We start from the raw sequence: 21,862 nt of genomic DNA, 5'->3' as shown, positions 1-21,862 counted from the left end.
ATGAGATACATACTTATAATAAAATCATGTTAACTATATATATAACCATATATATGTCATCGTATAGTTTTTACAAGTTTTAACGTCCGTGAATCACCGGTCAACTTGGGTGGTCAATTGTCTATATGAAACCTATTTCAATTAATCAAGTCTTAACAAGTTTGATTGCTTAACATGTTGGAAACACTTAATCATGTAAATAACAATTTCATTTAATATATATATAAACATGGAAAAGTTCGGGTCACTTCATTACGTACCCGTTATATAATTTTCGTCCCGAAATTTTAAGCAGTTGGAGGTGTTGACGTATCTTCTGGAAATAAATGCGGGTATTTCTTCTTCATCTGATCTTCACGCTCCCAGGTGAACTCGGGTCCTCTACGAGTATTCCATCGAACCTTAACAATCGGTATCTTGTTTTGTTTAAGTCTCTTAACCTCACGATCCATTATTTCGACGGGTTCTTCAATGAATTGAAGTTTTTCATTGATTTGGATTTCGTCCAACGGAATAGTGAGATCTTCTTTAGCAAAACATTTTTTCAAATTTGAGACGTGGAAAGTGTTATGTACAGCCGCGAGTTGTTGAGGTAGCTCCAATTGGTAAGCTACTGGTCCGACACGATCTATAATCTTGAATGGTCCAATGTACCTTGGATTTAGTTTTCCCCGTTTACCAAATCGAACAACGCCTTTCCAAGGTGAAACCTTAAGCATGACCATTTCTCCAATTTCAAACTCTATATCTTTTCTTTTACTGTCCGCGTAGCTCTTTTGTCGACTCTGGGCGGTTTTCAATCTTTGTTGAATTTGGATTATTTTCTCGGTAGTTTCTTGTATTATCTCCGGACCCGTAATCTGTCTATCCCCCACTTCACTCTAACAAATCGGAGACCTGCACTTTCTACCATAAAGTGCTTCAAACGGCGCCATCTCAATGCTTGAATGGTAGCTGTTGTTGTAGGAAAATTCTGGTAACGGTAGATGTCGATCCCAACTGTTTCCGAAATCAATAACACAAGCTCGTAGCATGTCTTCAAGCGTTTGTATCGTCCTTTCGCTCTGCCCATCAGTTTGTGGATGATAGGCAGTACTCATGTCTAGACGAGTTCCCAATGCTTGCTGTAATGTCTGCCAGAATCTTGAAATAAATCTGCCATCCCTATCAGAGATAATAGAGATTGGTATTCCATGTCTGGAGACGACTTCCTTCAAATACAGTCGTGCTAACTTCTCCATCTTGTCATCTTCTCTTATTGGCAGGAAGTGTGCTGACTTGGTGAGACGATCAACTATTACCCAAATAGTATCATAACCACTTGCAGTCCTTGGCAGTTTAGTAATGAAATCCATGGTAATGTTTTCCCATTTCCATTCCGGGATTTCAGGTTGTTGTAGTAGACCTGATGGTTTCTGATGTTCAGCTTTGACCTTAGAACACGTCAAACATTCTCCTACATATTTAGCAATATCGGCTTTCATACCTGGCCACCAAAAATGTTTCTTAAGATCCTTGTACATCTTCCCCGTTCCAGGATGTATTGAGTATCTGGTTTTATGAGCTTCTCTAAGTACCATTTCTCTCATATCTCCTAATTTTGGTACCCAAATTCTTTCAGCCCTATACCGGGTTCCGTCTTCCCGAATATTAAGATGCTTCTCCGATCCTTTGGGTATTTCATCCTTTAAATTTCCCTCTTTTAAAACTCCTTGTTGCGCCTCTTTTATTTGAGTAGTAAGGTTAGTGTGAATCATTATATTCATAGATTTTACTCGAATGGGTTCTCTGTCCTTTCTGCTCAAGGCGTGGGCTACCACATTTGCCTTCCCCGGGTGGTAACGAATCTCAAAGTCGTAATCATTCAACAATTCAATCCACCTACGCTGCCTCATATTCAGTTGTTTCTGATTAAATATGTGTTGAAGACTTTTGTGGTCGGTATATATAATACTTTTGACCCCATATAAGTAGTGCCTCCAAGTCTTTAATGCAAAAACAACCGCGCCTAATTCCAAATCATGCGTCGTATAGTTTTGCTCGTGAATCTTCAATTGTCTAGACGCATAAGCAATCACCTTCGTCCGTTGCATTAATACACAACCGAGACCTTGCTTTGATGCGTCACAATAAATCACAAAATCATCATTCCCTTCAGGCAATGACAATATAGGTGCCGTAGTTAGCTTTTTCTTCAATAATTGAAACGCCTTCTCTTGTTCATCCTTCCATTCAAATTTCTTCCCTTTATGCGTTAATGCAGTCAAGGGTTTTGCTATTTTGGAGAAATCTTGGATGAATCTTCTGTAGTAACCAGCCAATCCTAAAAATTGACGTATATGCTTCGGAGTTTTTGGGGTTTCCCACTTTTCAACGGTTTTGATCTTTTCCGGGTCCCCCTGGATACCTTGTTTGTTCACTATGTGACCGAGGAATTGAACTTCTTCCAACCAAAATGCACACTTTGAAAACTTAGCGTACAGTTTTTCTTTCCTCAATACTTCTAATACTTTTCTCAAATGTTCTTCGTGCTCTTGATCATTCTTTGAGTAAATAAGTATGTCATCGATGAAAACAATGACAAACTTGTCAAGATATGGCCCACACACTTGGTTCATAAGATCCATGAACACAGCTGGTGCGTTAGTCAATCCAAACGGCATAACCATAAACTCGTAATGACCATAACGCGTCCTAAAAGCAGTTTTTGGAATATCATCCTCCTTTACTCGCATTTGATGATATCCAGAACATAAATCGATCTTCGAATAAACCGACGAGCCTTGTAGTTGATCAAATAAGTCATCAATTCTCGGCAGTGGATAACGGTTTTTGATGGTAAGTTTGTTCAACTCTCTGTAGTCAATACACAACCTAAATGTACCATCCTTCTTCTTGACAAACAAAACAGGAGCTCCCCATGGTGATGTGCTTGGTCGAATGAAACCACGTTCTAATAGTTCTTGCAGTTGGCTTTGCAGTTCTTTCATCTCGCTGGGTGCGAGTCTATAAGGAGCACGAGCTATTGGTGCAGCTCCTGGTACAAGATCTATTTGAAATTCAACAGATCGATGTGGAGGTAGTCCCGGTAATTCTTTCGGAAATACATCGGGAAATTCTTTTGCGACGGGAACATCATTGATGCTCTTTTCTTCAGTTTGTACTTTCTCGACTTGTGCTAGAACAGCATAGCAACCTTTTCTTATTAGTTTTTGTGCCTTCAAATTACTAATAAGATGTAGCTTCATGTTGCCCTTTTCTCCGTACACCATTAAGGGTTCTCCTTCTTCTCGTACAATACGAATTGCATTTTTATAACATACGATCTCTGCTTTCACCTTCTTCAGCCAGTCCATACCAACTATTACATCAAAACTCCCTAACTCTACTGGTATCAAATCAATCTTAAATATTTCGCTACCCAGTTTAATTTCTCGATTCCGGCATATATTATCTGCTGAAATTAATTTACCGTTTGCTAATTCGAGTAAAAATTTACTATCCAACGGCGTCAATTGACACTTAATTTAGCACAAAAATCTCTACTCATATAGCTTCTATCTGCACCCAAATCAAATAAAACGTAAGCAGATTTATTGTCAATAAGAAACGTACCCGTAACAAGCTCCGGGTCTTCCTGTGCCTCTACCGCATTAATATTGAAAACTCTTCCGCGGCCTTGTCCATTCGTGTTCTCCTGGTTCGGGCAATTTCTAATAATGTGGCCCGGTTTTCCACATTTATAACAAACTACATTGGCATAACTTGCTCTGACACTACTTGCTCTGCCATTACTCATTCCGACACCATTTGTTCCTTTCGTTCTGTTAACCCCTGGTCCGTAGACCTCACACTTTGCCGCGCTATGACCATTTCTTTTACACTTGTTGCAAAATTTGGTGCAGAACCCCGAGTGATACTTTTCACACCTTTGGCATAGCTGCTTCTGATTGTTGTTGTTGTTGCGGTTGTTATTGTTGTTGGGATGATTGTTGTAGTTGCTGTTGTTGTTGTTGTTGTTGTTGTTGTTGTTGTTGTTGTTGTTGTTGTTATTGTTGGGCCGTTTGTTGTAGTTGCGATTGATGTTGCGATTGTTGGGATAATTGTTGCGATTATTATTGTAATTGCTGTTGTTGTTGTATTGGTGATTCTTATCACCGTTTTCCTCCCACTTTCTTTTGACTTGCTTCACATTAGCCTCTTCAGCTGTCTGTTCTTTAATTCTTTCCTCAATCTGGTTCACTAGTTTGTGAGCCATTCTACATGCCTGTTGTATGGAGGCGGGCTCGTGTGAACTTATATCTTCTTGGATTCTTTCCGGTAATCCTTTCACAAACGCGTCGATCTTCTCTTCCTCATCTTCGAACGCTCCCGGACACAATAGGCACAATTCTGTGAATCGTCTTTCGTACGTGGTAATATCAAATCCTTGGGTTCGTAACCCTCTAAGTTCTGTCTTGAGCTTATTGACCTCGGTTCTGGGACGGTACTTCTCGTTCATCAAGTGCTTGAATGCTGACCACGGTAGTGCGTACGCATCATCTTGTCCCACTTGCTCTAGATAGGTATTCCACCATGTTAACGCAGAACCTGTGAAGGTATGCGTAGCGTACTTCACTTTGTCCTCTTCAGTACACTTACTTATGGCAAACACCGATTCAACCTTCTCGGTCCACCGTTTCAATCCGATCGGTCCTTCGGTTCCATCAAATTCCAAAGGTTTGTAGGCAGTGAATTCTTTGTAGGTGCATCCTACACGATTTCCTGTACTGCTAGATCCAAGGTTATTGTTGGTATGTAGCGCAGCCTGTACTGCGGCTATGTTTGAAGCTAGAAAAGTACGAAATTCCTCTTCATTCATATTCACGGTGTGTTGAGTAGTCGGTGCCATTTCCTTCAAAATAGTCAAATGGAACAAGTTAATCATACAGAATATTAAGAGTAGTTAATAGTATTTCGTAGCATAATATGAACTCATTTATAAAAGCTTTTTCTTCATATTAGCGTTTTATAAGTTTAAATTCGGGTAGTACCTACCCGTTAAGTTCATACTTAGTTGCTAATATACAATTCAACTACTACAATTCTATATGAAAAACTGATTATAATAATATTTCGCGTTCAAACTTTTATACAATATTTTACAAACTTACAATACCGCTTATTTTACATAAAGCATGAAATATAGCACACAATAACTTTGATACAAGATAGTTGTGAAGATAATTCTAGCTAGTACACAAGTCGTTCAGCAAAGGCAATAAAGACACGTAATTCATACGTCCAGAAACAAGTCATGCATTCTGGTTTTACTAGGACTACTTCCCATCCTTGGTCTTGTGGAACATAACCGTTATGGCCGTTGATAAGACAGCGTGTTGTAACGTCGTCAAAGGGACGAGGGTTACGTAATGACCAACAGTCTCGTAATAACCTAAAAACCTCATTTCTTACCCCAATTACCGACTCCGTCACTTGTGGGAACGTTTTGTTTAATATTTGTAGCCCGATGTTCTTTTTCTCACTTTGGTGAGAAGCGAACATTACTAACCCGTAAGCATAGCATGCTTCTTTATGTTGCATGTTAGCCGCTTTTTCTAAATCATGAAGTCCTATATTCGGATACATTGAGTCAAAATAATTTCTTAACCCGTTGCGTAAAATAGCATTTGGGTTCCCCGCAATATATGCGTCAAAGTAAACACATCGTAACTTATGGGTTTCCCAATGTGATATCCCCCATCTTTCAAACGAAAGTCTCTTATAAACCAAGACACTCTTGGAACGTTCTTTGAATGTCTTACAAACTGATTTCGCCGTAAATAGTTGTGCCGAAGAATTCTGACCGACTCTAGACAAGATTTCATCAATCATGTCTCCGGGTAGGTCTCTTAAAATATTGGGTTGTCTATCCATTTTGTGTTTTTATACTGTAAAATAGACAAGAGTTAGATTCATAAAAAAAATACTTATTAATACAAGCAATTTTTACATATATCATAAAGCATAAGCACACTATATTACATATATTACACCACACGAATACAACTATCTTATTCCGACTCGATTGTTTCTTCTTCTTCGGTTTTGGTTCGTTTTGCCAAGTTTCTAGGGATATATGATGTTCCCCTAATACGAGCTGTCGTTTTCCACAACGGTTTAGAAAAACCTGGTGGTTTAGAGGTTCCCGGGTCATTGTTACAACTTAAGGGCTTCGGGGGTTGACGATACATATAAAGTTCATCGGAGTTGGAATTAGATTTCTCTATTTTTATGCCCTTTCCCTTATTATTTTCTTTTGCTTTTTTAAATTCAGTTGGGGTAATTTCTATAACATCACCGGAATTCTCGTCGGAATCCGATTCATCGGAGAATTGGTAATCCTCCCAATATTTTGCTTCCTTGGCGGAAACACCATTGACCATAATTAACCTTGGTCGGTTGGTTGAGGATTTTCTTTTACTTAACCGTTTTATTATTTCCCCCACCGGTTCTATTTCCTCCTCCGGTTCCTCCTCTTCCGGTTCTGATTCTTCTTCCGGTTCTGATTCTTCTTCCGGTTCTTCTTCGGGAACTTGTGAATCAGTCCAATATATATTCGACTCTTCGTTATTATTAGGTGAGTCAATGGGATTTGTGCTAGAGGTAGACATCTATCACACAATATCAAACATGTTAAGAGATTAATATATCACATAATATATACATGTTAATAATATATAGTTTCCAATAAAAATGTTAAGCAATCATTTTTAAAGAAAACACGGTCGAAGTCCAGACTCACTAATGCATCCTAACAAACTCGATAAGACACACTAATGCAAATTTTCTGGTTCTCTAAGACCAACGCTCGGATACCAACTGAAATGTCCCGTTCTTATTGATTAAAAACGTTCCATATTAATTGATTTCGTTGCGAGGTTTTGACCTCTATATGAGACGTTTTTTAAAGACTGCATTCATTTTTAAAACAAACCATAACCTTTATTTCATAAATAAAGGTTTAAAAATCTTTACGTAGATTATCAAATAATGATAATCTAAAATATCCTCTTTACACACGACCATTACATAATGGTTTACAATACAAATATGTTACATCGAAATCAGTTTCTTGAATGCAGTTTTTACACAATATCATACAAACATGGACTCCAAATCTTGTCCTTATTTTAGTATGCAACAGCGGAAGCTCTTAGTATTCACCTGAGAATAAATATGCTTTAAACGTCAACAAAAATATTGGTGAGTTATAGGTTTAACCTATATATATCAAATCGTAACAATAGACCACAAGATTTCATATTTCAATACACATCCCATACATAGAGATAAAAATCATTCATATGGTGAACACCTGGTAACCGACATTAACAAGATGCATATATAAGAATATCCCCATCATTCTGGGACACCCTTCGGATATGATATAAATTTTGAAGTACTAAAGCATCCGGTACTTTGGATGGGGTTTGTTAGGCTCAATAGATCTATCTTTAGGATTCGCGTCAATTAGGGTGTCTGTTCCCTAATTCTTAGATTACCAGACTTAATAAAAAGGGGCATATTCGATTTCGATAATTCAACCATAGAATGTAGTTTCACGTACTTGTGTCTATTTTGTAAATCATTTATAAAACCTGCATGTATTCTCATCCCAAAAATATTAGATTTTAAAAGTGGGACTATAACTCACTTTCACAGATTTTTACTTCGTCGGGAAGTAAGACTTGGCCACTGGTTGATTCACGAACCTATAACAATATATACATATATATCAAAGTATGTTCAAAATATATTTACAACACTTTTAATATATTTTGATGTTTTAAGTTTATTAAGTCAGCTGTCCTCGTTAGTAACCTACAACTAGTTGTCCACAGTTAGATGTACAGAAATAAATCGATAAATATTATCTTGAATCAATCCACGACCCAGTGTATACGTATCTCAGTATTGATCACAACTCAAACTATATATATTTTGGAATCAACCTCAACCCTGTATAGCTAACTCCAACATTCACATATAGAGTGTCTATGGTTGTTCCGAAATATATATAGATGTGTCGACATGATAGGTCGAAACATTGTATACGTGTCTATGGTATCTCAAGATTACATAATATACAATACAAGTTGATTAAGTTATGGTTGGAATAGATTTGTTACCAATTTTCACGTAGCTAAAATGAGAAAAATTATCCAATCTTGTTTTACCCATAACTTCTTCATTTTAAATCCGTTTTGAGTGAATCAAATTGCTATGGTTTCATATTGAACTCTATTTTATGAATCTAAACAGAAAAAGTATAGGTTTATAGTCGGAAAAATAAGTTACAAGTCGTTTTTGTAAAGGTAGTCATTTCAGTCGAAAGAACGACGTCTAGATGACCATTTTAGAAAACATACTTCCACTTTGAGTTTAACCATAATTTTTGGATATAGTTTCATGTTCATAATAAAAATCATTTTCCCAGGATAACAACTTTTAAATCAAAGTTTATCATAGTTTTTAATTAACTAACCCAAAACAGCCCGCGGTGTTACTACGACGGCGTAAATCCGGTTTTACGGTGTTTTTCGTGTTTCCAGGATTTAAATCATTAAGTTAGCATATCATATAGATATAGAACATGTGTTTAGTTGATTTTAAAAGTAAAGTTAGAAGGATTAACTTTTATTTGCGAACAAGTTTAGAATTAACTAAACTATGTTCTAGTGATTACAAGTTTAAACCTTCGAATAAGATAGCTTTATATGTATGAATAGAATGATGTTATGAACATCATTACTACCTCAAGTTCCTTGGATAAACCTACTGGAAATGAAAAAAATAGATCTAGCTTCAAAGGATCCTTGGATGGCTTGAAAGTTCTTGAAGCAGAATCATGACACGAAAACAATTTCAAGTAAGATTTCCACTCGAAATAAGATTGTTATAGTTATAGAAATTGAATTAAAGTTTGAATATGATTATTACCTTGTATTAGAAAGATAACCTACTGTAAGTAACAAAGGTTTCTTGATCTTGGATGATTACTTGGAATGGATTTAGAAAACTTGGAAGTAAACTTGCAATCTTGGAAGTATTCTTGATTTTATGAAACTAGAACTTTTGGAATTTATGAAGAACACTTAGAACTTGAAGATAGAACTTGAGAGAGATCAATTAGATGAAGAAAATTGAAGAATGAAAGTATTTGTAGGTGTTTTTGGTCGTTGGTGTATGGATTAGATATAAAGGATATGTAATTTTGTTTTCATGTAAATAAGTCATGAATGATTACTCATATTTTTGTAATTTTATGAGATATTTTATGCTAGTTGCCAAATGATGGTTCCCACATGTGTTAGGTGACTCACATGGGCTGCTAAGAGCTGATCATTGGAGTGTATATACCAATAGTACATACATCTAAAAGCTGTGTATTGTACGAGTACGAATACGGGTGCATACGAGTAGAATTGTTGATGAAACTGAACGAGGATGTAATTGTAAGCATTTTTGTTAAGTAGAAGTATTTTGATAAGTGTCTTGAAGTCTTTCAAAAGTGTATGAATACATATTAAAACACTACATGTATATACATTTTAACTGAGTCGTTAAGTCATCGTTAGTCGTTACATGTAAATGTTGTTTTGAAACATTTAGGTTAACGATCTTGTTGAATGTTGTAGCCCATTATTTATTATAACAAATGAGATGTTAAATTGTTATATTATCATGATATTATGATATATAATATATCTTAGTATGATATATATACAGTTAAATGTCGTTACAACGATAATCGTTACATATATGTCTCGTTTCGAAATCATTAAGTTAGTAGCCTTATTTTTACATATGTATTTCATTGTTAATACACTTAATAATATATTTACTTATCATTTAACATAATTAACCAAGTGTATCAATATCTTAATATGATTCATATGTACCTAGTAAGACGTTGTTATAACGATAATCGTTATATATATCGTTTTCGAGTTTCTTAAATTAATAGTCTCATTTTTATGTATATAACTCATTGTTAAAATACCTAATGAGATACATACTTATAATAAAATCATGTTAACTATATATATAACCATATATATGTCATCGTATAGTTTTTACAAGTTTTAACGTTCGTGAATCACCGGTCAACTTGGGTGGTCAATTGTCTATATGAAACCTATTTCAATTAATCAAGTCTTAACAAGTTTGATTGCTTAACATGTTGGAAACACTTAATCATGTAAATGACAATTTCATTTAATATATATATATAAACATGGAAAAGTTCGGGTCACTACAAAATTCACCCACTGGCATCGGATAAAATCTAAAATCTCATCATTTAGTTCATAATCATTTACAACAATAATACTTGTAGAAAAGGAAATATATACAATAATTCTTGGGGGCGGAAGGTTTTCTCTCCTATTTCCTGCGATTAGTTGCCAAGCACCCAGGTCCCGCGACTAGTTGCCAAGCAACCCGGGTAGGAGTTTCCTTCTAGCGTGTGTGGGTGTAAATGATGAGAGTCGTTGAAATAAATGATCCGCTGATGCAAAGTCGCCGTTCAAAAAAATATGATTCAAGATCTGGAACATCAACATAAGAATCTCATGAAAATTACACTAGAAATATGACTGTACTAATGGTTATGGAGTATTTCGACGACTAGCACTAGATTCCGTTAACTAGAAAACCAAAAGCATAAAACTTCGTCGATTAGATAGCTGATAAAAGAGAAGAATGATTTACCCTCACATATCTAAAGATATGACTTTAGATCTACTCGCGATTCCTATGATTCCGGCGAGGACGGTGTTCCATTAGCCAGTCTAAACACCCGTCGACCACCACTATCTCCAGCAAATGCGTTTTTACACACCAGATCTCGTTTCTAAAGGACACTCAACTTGGATCTTTGCTCTTTATATCTACTTAATCGACTCTAACTAAATCAGTTAATCAGTCCATGAATCCATCCTCTTCACATGTTAAATCACTTAATCAAACATCAGATCTACCTGAACTTAGAGCTCAAACTAGAGCCTAGAAATGTGAATCAATTGAAAAAAACAAGAATATAGTGGTTTTGATGTAATTTAGTGTTTATAAACCGTAATTAGAGACCAACTGAAAACAAGAATATTTTGGTTAACAAATCGTCATTTTATGTTTTTTTTTTTTTTAAGAAGATGGAGCCAACAATCTGGGAAAAATAGATGATGTGGAATGACATTTTAGCACTTAACGAAAAAAAGTTAACGACACCCATCTTTTTATTTAACTTTTTGTAAAATAACTATTTAAATCTTGCGGAGTAGTTTACCTGAATTAAAAAACGATGTAAAATATTTAGTTTTTTATGAAATTTTTAAAAAACGATGTAAAATATTTAGTTTTTTATGAAATTTTCATATATATAAAAAAAGATAGGTGAATATATGAATGATCAAAATAATAATACTATGCCTAGTACTCTGTAGAGTCAGATTCTGACACACGTGATTATACTCTTTAGATCTCCTAAAATCTTTCAGGATCTCCTACAATATCACCTTTCTTTCTTCCTGTCCCTTCCCCTCTCATTTCATTCCTCCCATATATATACATACATATACATACATCTCTAATATCTCTATACATCTTCAATCTCATCAATCTCATCAATTTAAATTAAATCAACTCTCATTTCAGATACCGCGTTTTCATTTCGATCTACATCTAACTAATTTCTTCAGTTAATTAGCAAATGGAGACGATGAGTGTTTGTTGCGATCAGATTAAATCGAAGGAGTTACATGTTCTCGCTGTTGATGATAGTAATATCGATCGCAAAGTCATCGAACGGTTGCTTAAAGTTTCTTCATTCGAAGGTGAGAACTGTGGATTTTGATTTGAGTTTAATGTGCTGATTTTGATTTGATTTGAATTACTAAGATTCTAATTTTGGTGAAATTGATTTGTTTGTGCAGTTACTGTTGTTGATAGTGGAAGTAGAGCTTTACAATACCTAGGGTTAGAAAATGACCAAAATTCTGCTCAATTTGATGTAAGCTTCATTTCATTTATTTATCATTTTTTTTTAATAATTAAAATGTAATAAGTACTTTTGTGCTAAATTATGTTATTGCTTTTTAATTACAGGATTTGAAGGTTAATTTGATAATGACTGATTATTCAATGCCTGGTATGACTGGATTTGAACTTCTTAAGAAAATCAAGGTTTGTAATTATTATTTTTTTTTAATTTTAATTTTAATTAATGTTAGTATATCACACATTAAACCAATGATAACATTTTTTTAATAATGATTATTCTTGTTAATTAATTTTCAGAATTCTTCAACATTGAAGGAAATTCCTGTTGTTATTATGTCATCGGAGAACATCCTAACACGAATCGATCGGTACGATTTCGGCTTCAATCACAGTCTTCATATTATCAATTATGTTGAATGTAATTGTTTGTATATATGTATATTTGGTATGTTTTTGCAAACATAGAATGCTGATCTTGAATATTTTGTTTAAAACAGATGTTTGGAAGAAGGGGCGGAGGACTATTTACTAAAACCAGTAAAACTATCTGATGTTAGGCGATTAAAAGACTCGATTTTGAAAACCGAATGCACAGAGATCAAACAAATACAATCTAACAAGAGAAAAAGAAACGAAGATCAATTGCCTGTACTGCCATCAGCTCTTGCTTGTGGCAATCAAGCCGTGTCACCTACAGCTTCACCTCAACAACGCACACCAAAACTTGCTAGATTGTAGCCTTTATAAGTAGCTCGGCCATATCGATTATTAGACATTAGTGGGTGCCTCGTTTTTGACTATTAGAGGAACTGAAATCGCGTGTTTTGATCCTATATATTGTACATTTTAACATTTTAGTCTCATCTTGTGCTGTTATCCTTAACATAGTGCAGATCTTTTTTTTCTTTGGTGGTGATGATGAATATACGTACTTAATTATGACTTGTGTTGTGACTAATCCAACTAAGGTTTTCATTTTATTTTGATTATTACATCTATACATTTGACTATATTCATTATATTCTTTATAAAATCACTTAATTCTACGTCAAAATCTTATAAAGTACAGCCTTTCAAAAAAAAAAAAAAAAAAATCTTATAAAGTACAAGTTCTCATTAGACCATTTTGGTTGATCTTTCAAAAAAATAAATAAAAAGTCGTTATATCAAATTTATGCGTGTTAACGGGGTTATTAACACCGTGTTATTATATGATCGTTTGTAAGTTCTAACCCTTTCTCATCCATAGGAGTTATCATGTGATTATTTGTAATATTTTTGCATACTAAGCTATTCAGCGTTTACTATATAGAAGCTATCTTGGATGCTTGGCTAGCCCATTGTATAAAGGCTATATTGACAAATTGGCATTAAAATGGTTGGACAATATTTAAATTGTTTAGGTTTAACCGAACTAATATTTAATACGTCTTGAGTTTGTAAAAAGTTTGCTTATTATCTATGTGATAAAATATTTGGGGAAAAGGATTACCTTTTGATTTTTGGAAATTACATTACTATATTTTATAACAAAAAGATATAGGATTTGATGAAATCAATGGTGTTACATTAAATATGTCACAAAATCTAAAAACAAAATCATACAACAAACGAAAGCTGTATTAATAAATACTCCGTATAAATTAGGTGGTCCTACAGATCGGACTCATGTGGCGTCAAGGAATCCCAAGCTTATAAAATAAAACAAATCAAAAAAGGGCCCTGCGTATCTTTTGTGGGGCTTTACGAAAAAATCGTGAAAGTTAACGTGTGAATATTTCTTTATTTAATAGTCAAATTTCAATAATCTTTAAAAAGTCAACAAACATCCACACCGGCCACTTGTCCATTTCAAGGTCCACATAAAACAGTTGACCAAAACAGGTACTAAAATTTTGATCAAGTCACTTGAAAACATTGATATTGATATTGATATTACATGTTTTAGACACGTTTTTTTTTTTTTTTTTTTTTTTTTTTTTTTTTTTTTTTTTTTGGTAATATCCGTCTATTTTGTTTAGTATTTGATTGAATTCTATGAAATTTCGATACTTAATCATTCGGGGAATTGAACTCAAGTACCTTTGATGAAAGTGGACGTTTTAGAAGTCGTTTGATGATGTGCGGATAAGACTTGGAAAAATGGAAGACGTCGAGTCGCAAGTGGCCGATGGCATAATTTTGAGCTAAATGATGGAATCTGAAGTACGCTCCGCGCACAAAATGGAACAGAAAAATTGGATTTTAAGCGTGCGCTCCGCGCCCTATACTTTGTGCGCTCCGTCGCGGACAAATCTGACATGTTTTAGTTTTTAACCTATTTCGGGACCTTAAGGATATATCTTTCACATAGCCGTTTTTGGGAGCATTTAAGGCGATTTTGGGTGATTCTTGGAGACTTCCAGAATCATCTAACTCATCTGATCATTCCGGAAACACGCATCAATCACATTAACATTCAAGAATCATCTTTTATTTGGGTTCATTTCTTTGTTGATAACAATGAATTCTTCTATCAATTTGTGTATGAGTTGGTCGTTTATTATAATTGTTGTCTAAAAACCCTATACTTGTCTAGACTATAACCAAGGCGTTGGATGTTATCTTTGTTTGATTAACTGTGCTTCGCATGATATTCTGAAGTTTAAATAAAGAAGGATTCTTGTTGAGTTTTATCTTTTTGATTCAATCAATGGTGTATTTGTTTAACTGAATGAAACTTCGTGAATTTAATACATTTATTTACAATTGATTTATCTTAATAGATTGTTTGCTTAACCGGACCAATGAAGTAAATTGAATTCAAACGTTTAGACGATATATGAGTGGATTGTGTCCAACGAACGTTGTCATGATTGTGGATTCTTTGAAAGTATGGTCACATTCTAAGTCTTTGAAATAGTTGAACTAGTTGGTTACAAACAACGAGGTCTTAGGTGACATGGATACTTGCACCATGTTATCGTGTTTGAGTGTTTACTCGAGAGAACGCCTGGTGAACCGACCAAGTGATTCACATGCAACAACAACAACAACAACAACAACACCCAATACCACATGAGTGGTGTATGAGAGAGGTGAGATGTAGACAATCATTCCCCTATTCGAGAATAAAAACAAGTCATTTCTCCACCCAGAGTGAAACACTCTCAAAAGTAAAGAAAGTCATATCTTTCTCTATTCGACAGATATAGACAAGTAATTCACATGCGTAGTCAATTAATTAGGTCTTAATTACAAAACATCCAATACCAATGGTAAAAGGTCTGAATGAACGTATCTTTTAAATTTGATATCAAAACTATCTTTATTTGCTTTGTTTACTTTTATTAATCTAACTAAAAATCTGAAAATATTGTTTATTATTTAAGTTTCATCACTATTGATTTGTCGATCGTTAAATGGCAGACCCGTTATATTTGTTACTTGTTTACTTTATTTTTTTAGTCAATTAATTACGTGTTAGCTTTACAATCTTGAGTTGCATTTTAAACTCTCCGAGGACGAAACTCTTGATTTAGCATTTACTGTATTAGTATACTATTAAGTGTGTTTGCCAAGTTGTGTTATAGTCCTTATTTCGGTATAATCCTTTGAATTATATATAAATCAATTTTAGCACTTCAAACATGTAAGAGTAGGAGTACAATAAAACCATTAACCAAAAACACGCTATTACAACAACATCAACAACAACAAAACTCAATCTCACATGTATGAGGTATTGGGAGGTGATGTAAACAATCTTTCCTCTAACCAATAATTTTAGGATTTCTTAAACAACAATTAAAGGGTTATCGTTAAAGAGCATATGTATATTATACATAGCATTTAATATTGACTTTTTGATGACGATTATTCAAATGTACATATATATACATACATATGAATTTTAACGTTGAAAATAATCATAATTCAAAAAGCTATTGAAATGGTAAGTTGGTAACTGCAAGAGATCTAAAACGACTACAAACGCAAAAAAGAAGAAATAATGAATTATTTTATCGGTTCAAATTTATTGTCTGATACATAAATACGCATATGAGGTTATTGGTATCGAGTAGGGATGATAAAAATACCCTTAATCTATGGCAAAACTTGAAACCCGACATTTTTTATTCTGGTATTTGGGTCTAAGGCGGGGTATGAAGATGGTTTTAACTTTCTTTTGCGAATTCGAGTCTGGGGACGGTTTTAGGCACATATCCGCATATCCGAATCGTATACCTGAATAATGACCCAAACTTGTATACTCGACCCGTTTAGTTATAATAATGATATTATTGTTGCTCTTAAAAAGATGGACAATAAAAATAGGGAATATACCTTCACTCATTTAAACACTTTCTCATTGACTATTGACTGAATTCGGTATATTTCCAAGTTTAGATGAACTATTATGTAGTGAAATAAGTCATCATATTAAATGATTATGAAATGAATTGAAATCGACCCAAAAACAATGATTGGTTTTGTTTATAATGCCTAAGTTCGGTTTTGGTTAGAACATGATAAAGACGTTGGTTCACAGTACGTTCACAGTTTTTTTTATACATCATCATAAAAGTTACAAATTAATAAATGAATAATATTTTGTGACAATACATGTTTTACACATATACACAATTGTCGTACCCATTAGTATTCTTCCTTGTTAGAGTCACAAAGCTTGGACCGAGTCTTGACACAATGCTTTTTTTTTTTTTTTTTTTTGAAAAGCAAAAAGTATTATTATAACTTATAGAATGTATCGTTACAAGGCCCTACATTCAACCTATACAATGTATGAACAATAACGGAGCGAATGGACATATTGGAATATAAACAATTGAAGTAGGAATCGGGAGCATCGAAGCCTTCTTAGCAAAATGAGGGAACGAACTTGATAGAGACAAGCGGGGAAGGAGGATGCAACCGTACCGATCAAGCGGCGACAAAGTTGACAAAACACCAACCCATTTAATCTACCCACATAAGCTAAGGAAAAAACTCCGGCACTACCCGATTTCTGGGGAATCGAATTAGCCAATTCCCACGCGATTTGGAGATGGAACCGAGTAAAACGAAGGGTTTAAGAGCCATTGGTGCCATTCAATAGGATTTTTCTTCCGTGTTCGGGTTGAGATCCAGCTATAGCTTTGCGATTGAATTTCGGAGATGATCATAGCAGGGTTCCACATTTTATTTGAAAAGACTTTTAAGTTTCTATGTTTCCATATAATATAGCATGCTATCCATTTGGTGGCAAGCCATAAAGATGATCCAAAGGCGTTTTGTGGGAAACCTTGATCGGAGATGATGGCCCCGTTTATGTCGGAAATTGAATAGTTATTTTGATTCCACCAGTCAAGTATTTGTGTCCAGATTGAGGAAACCTTAGGGCAAGTGATCAGCGCGTGTTCAATGGATTCGATATGATGTTCGCATAAGGGACATAGGATGGTGTGTAGATCAATTCCTTTTTTATCTAGTTCACTTCTAGCAGGTATCTTTAGCTGTATGACCCTCCAAGTAAAAATGAAGACTTTTTGTGGGACGAATTTGTTGCGAGGTATATCAATGTTTCGAGAATGGATACCGTATTTGAGTGCATTGATCAGATTTGATAATGATGATGTAGTGAATATGCCAGAGGCGTCGAGGGTGAATTTCCATGCATCGGGGCGATCTGTGATACACACGGATGATATTAAATTGTTGAGTTCCGTCAGATCATCCAATGCCCGGCCGCTAGGTGGACGGGACCAATCCCAGATTCCAATAGACTTGGAATTATCATACGATATTCTGTCGGCAACAGATGCTTCTTTTTGAGATTCCAACATGTAAAGTCTATGGAAGAGAGATTTGAGGTTATCGGATCCGATCCATATATCGTGCCAGAAACTAATCGAGGTGCCATTACCGATGCGCTTTGAAATTGATGTTGTGAAGTGAGTTCCTAACTTGTCCGCAGCTTTTCCGGCCTTAATAATCTCCTTCCAAATGGTGCGACCTGAAATATTCCTGCATAAAACATTAGTATCCAACCCCCCTCCCGCCCCATAAATACTTTTTATAATTTTTACCCATAGAGCATTATGTTCATTTTTGAACCTCCACCACCATTTACAAAGAAGTGATATGTTTTTAGCAAAAAGAGACCCCACATTCAAACCCCCATTTTCGTATGGTAAGATAATCTGATCCCATTTAATCCAATTAATTTTGTTATCATTTGAAGAACCTCCCCAGAAAAATTTACGTCTTTTAGATTCAAGTATCTTAAGGATATCGGTAGGTGCATAGAATAGTGAGAAGTAGTATAGTGGAATACTACTAAGGATGGATTTGATGATCGTAAGGCGACCCCCGAAGGAGATGGATTTGGCAGCCCAATCTGAGAGTCTCTTGTCGAATTTTTCGACAATTGGTTGCCAAGAAGATGCGTGGGATGTCGGTACACCAATAGGGAGGCCGAGATAAGAGAACGGGGTAGAACCCGCGGAGCAATTTATGTAGCTAGCCATTAGTTCGGTTTCAGTGATGGATGTTCCAATACCATAAAGTTTACTTTTGCGAAAATTGACTTTGAGTCCTGAAATGTTTTCGAAGCACTTTAAGAGTTTAGAAATATTTTTGGCATTTCTTTTATTCCACTCACCAAAGAATATCGTATCATCCGCATATTGGAGATGTGTGATGACAAGGTTGTCATGGCCGATTTTTAAGCCTTGCAGATGACCATTGGAAAGTGCTCTTTTGACGAGGATATTAAGACCTTCGGCGACGATGATAAAAAGAAACGGCGATATGGGATCACCTTGTCGAATTCCCCGTTCAGGGGTGAATTCTCTTGTGGGAGAGCCGTTGATTAGTATGGAGATGGATGAAGATGAGAGGCATGCACGAATGAAGCTAATCCATTTAGGGCCAAAGCCCATGAAATGCATGGTTTTGAAGAGAAAATCCCATTCGATGCAATCAAATGCCTTTTCGAAATCAACTTTGAAAATTAGGCCTTTTTGTTTTTTACGTTTTAATTCATCGATTATTTCGTTAGCAATTAGTACGCTATCTAAGATATTGCGGCCCTTGAGGAAGGCGGTTTGTTCGGAGCCTATGACTTTATGAATGACTTTGGCTAGACGGTTGGAGAGAATTTTCGTGAGGATTTTATAGTAGCTACTTATTAGGCATATTGGACGATATTCGTGCAGACCGATAGGATTAGGTTTTTTCGGGATTAAGGTGAAGAAAGAGGCGTTGCATCCTTTGGATATTTCCGAATTATCCCAGAACCAATCTAGAGCTTTTATGAGGTCGTTTTTGATCAGTTCCCAGTGTTTTTTAAAGAATTTCATATTAAAACCGTCAGGACCAGGTGCCTTTGAACTATCACAATTAGAAATAGCTTCCCATATTTCTTTTTCGCTGAATTTAGATTCTAATATTTGATTGTCTAAAGAGGTGATATAGTCGAGGTGTGGATCGTTATCGAAAGGGCATTCATCACGAAGGTGTTTAGATTTAAAGAGGTTGTTAAAGTATGAGAATGTTTCCTGTTTTATAATGGTAGGATCTTCGGACCATGTACCGTTTATTGATAGACCATGGATGTTATTTTTACATGTTCGGCGCTTAATGCAGTTGTGGAAGTATTTTGAGTTTTCATCACCCTCGAGTGTCCATTTAATTCGTGATTTTTGTTTAAGCATATTAGTTTTCTTTTTTTCTTTATCAAGGTATTGCTTTTTTTCTTCAATCCATTTTTGTTTTTCCGATTCGAGTAGTGGTCTGGTTTCCGCAATGTGTTCCCAGTTATTACATTCGGTTTGATGTTCGCGAATTTGTGAATCAATGTTGTCAAGTTGTATGCTATGTTTTTTAAGTTCAAATTTGACATTTTTTAGTTTATTACGGAAGATGCAATCAGGTCTATTACCAGAAAGAGGAATCGACCAAGCACGTTCTATGACGGTGTCGGCATCATTAAGGTTTAGCCATGTGTCGAATACACGTATAGGTTTAGGGCCAGAGTCAAATGGGTTGTTTCTAAGGACGATGGGACAATGGTCAGAGAGATCGCGATCGAGGGTTTTGGAAGATGTGTTAGGCCAAAGTGTGAATATGCTATCGGAGACAAGAAAACGATCTAATTTACTAAATTTCATTGTTTTCTCACATATTCTTGTAAATCTTTTTCCCCCCAAAGGGAGATCAATTAAACCCGCGTTATTAATGAAATTATTGAAATTATCTGCCCAATGTTGGTTATATTCTGTGTTCATACGTTCAGATATATTTCGGACTTCGTTAAAATCACCAAAAATAATTTGGGGGATGGTGAGGGAGTTGGTGAGAGATGTAAGTTCGGTCCAAAATCTTCGCTTTTTAGGACTGGAGTGAGGGCCATATACGTTAATGAGAGAAATATCTGAGTCATAACCCGCCCATGATCCACAGATTGCAAGGAAAAATTCCCCCTCGATAGCATATTTAAAAGAAAAGACGTTGGTATCCCAAATAGTTAGGATACCACCGGATGCACCAACCGAATCCTTTTGGACGAATTTAAAGTCGGAATTTCCCCAGAAAGATTCAATAGTGTTTTCACTAGATTGCCCGCATTTGGTTTCTTGAAGTCCTAAAATCGATGGTCTTTCATTATTACAGATTCGTTTGAGCCAGCTTATTTTACCCGTTTGTCCAATTCCCCGAATATTTAAAGAGATTGTACACATAATAGAAAAATAGAAAAAACTTACAGTAAACGATGCAAGCGGATGGTGAAATTACTGGATGTTGCGTCGGATCCCGATACTTTTTCCGAATTCGTTCGTATCCAAACTGTTACTATTGGAGGGTCCTGCTTTACTGGTGTTTTTGGCGCGTAATGGTTCGTTTGAGATCCCTCTAGTAGAGTGTGATGAGATGCCCCCGACCATGGATGAGGGTTTACAACGTTTAGCCAAGTGTGAGATTCTTAGTTTTTGTCCGCTTCTCGCAAGATGTTTAATGTAGAGCATATTGGATCTTGGTCTAGTTTTTTCGGTTTCATGGGGGGTGTCTCGTGGGATTTTGGAAGTATCGTCTTAATCCCGTTATACTAAACAAAAATATATAAAAAAACATTATTTCTACTGATGATGATGCTGATGTATGCCATAGCCTGCAGGCCAAGCTTATGCAAACGGCCAACTTATAGCTTAAGTTCACTATAATCGACAAACAAAAAAAAAAAAAATTTAAAAATATTGAACTTCGAAGGATTGGCATATGTCGTTGTTGAAATTACTTTGAGTTTTTAATTAAAAGACAACAAAGATGTTATGTGCATAATCTTCGTTAGTTACAAGATATACAGCCAGCTGAAATATCATATGCAGGCCAAATTGTGGATTAACACTGGTTTAGTTTAATATAATATATATAAGCAGCTGCTAAAACACAATGTCTCCCTCAAGATAATTAAATGATGGAGATCTACTAAAAGGTCAAGAAAAAAAAAATGAATTTGTGCAAAGGCAAGGCTAAGTTTGTTACATGCAAGAAAAAATTTCAAAACTTTTATCAGAAACAGGTTCTTACATTTCTTAAAATGGCTTTGTTGGAGATCTACTAATGACCTATGCTGTTAACATGGGTTAACCTGCATAGGTGGATTGTTGTCAAGAAAAAAAATTAATGACAGTTTTATTTTTGTGTTTTTTTCTTGTATATTTTTATCAAACCTGTTTTGGCATTCATTAAGTTATCATGCGTAGGTTTGAATACAAAATAAACACCAAAGTTACAATTAGAAGATAGTTATTGATCAAGTTTTTTGGTTTTTCACCAA

At 35.2% G+C, this 21,862-nt stretch overlaps 1 protein-coding gene across 1 annotated transcript; it reads left to right on the top strand.

The window, feature by feature from the left end:
• The first annotated feature begins 11,679 nt into the window (after window positions 1–11,679).
• Window positions 11,680–12,986, top strand: LOC139892456 (two-component response regulator ARR5-like). Its single transcript, XM_071875552.1, has 5 exons — window positions 11,680–11,876; window positions 11,976–12,052; window positions 12,148–12,225; window positions 12,340–12,410; window positions 12,540–12,986. Exons 1-5 carry the CDS (start codon window positions 11,753–11,755, stop codon window positions 12,778–12,780), a joined length of 591 nt encoding a protein of 196 aa, XP_071731653.1. The 5' UTR covers window positions 11,680–11,752; the 3' UTR covers window positions 12,781–12,986.
• Window positions 12,987–21,862: the final 8,876 nt, after the last annotated feature.

This window comes from Rutidosis leptorrhynchoides, chromosome 2 (assembly GCF_046630445.1).
Source record: "Rutidosis leptorrhynchoides isolate AG116_Rl617_1_P2 chromosome 2, CSIRO_AGI_Rlap_v1, whole genome shotgun sequence".
Taxonomy (NCBI): domain Eukaryota; kingdom Viridiplantae; phylum Streptophyta; class Magnoliopsida; order Asterales; family Asteraceae; genus Rutidosis; species Rutidosis leptorrhynchoides.
The sequence above is the reverse complement of the archived record's forward strand: the minus strand, read 5'-3'. Positions and strand labels throughout refer to the sequence as shown.

Coding starts and splice junctions, on each gene's coding strand:
- LOC139892456 (XM_071875552.1), top strand. CDS start 11,753: ATGGAGACGATGAGTGTTTGTTGCGATCAGATTAAATCGAAGGAGTTA. Junction 11,877..11,975: donor TAAAGTTTCTTCATTCGAAG/GTGAGAACTGTG, acceptor TTGTTTGTGCAG/TTACTGTTGTTGATAGTGGA. Junction 12,226..12,339: donor AACTTCTTAAGAAAATCAAG/GTTTGTAATTAT, acceptor ATTAATTTTCAG/AATTCTTCAACATTGAAGGA.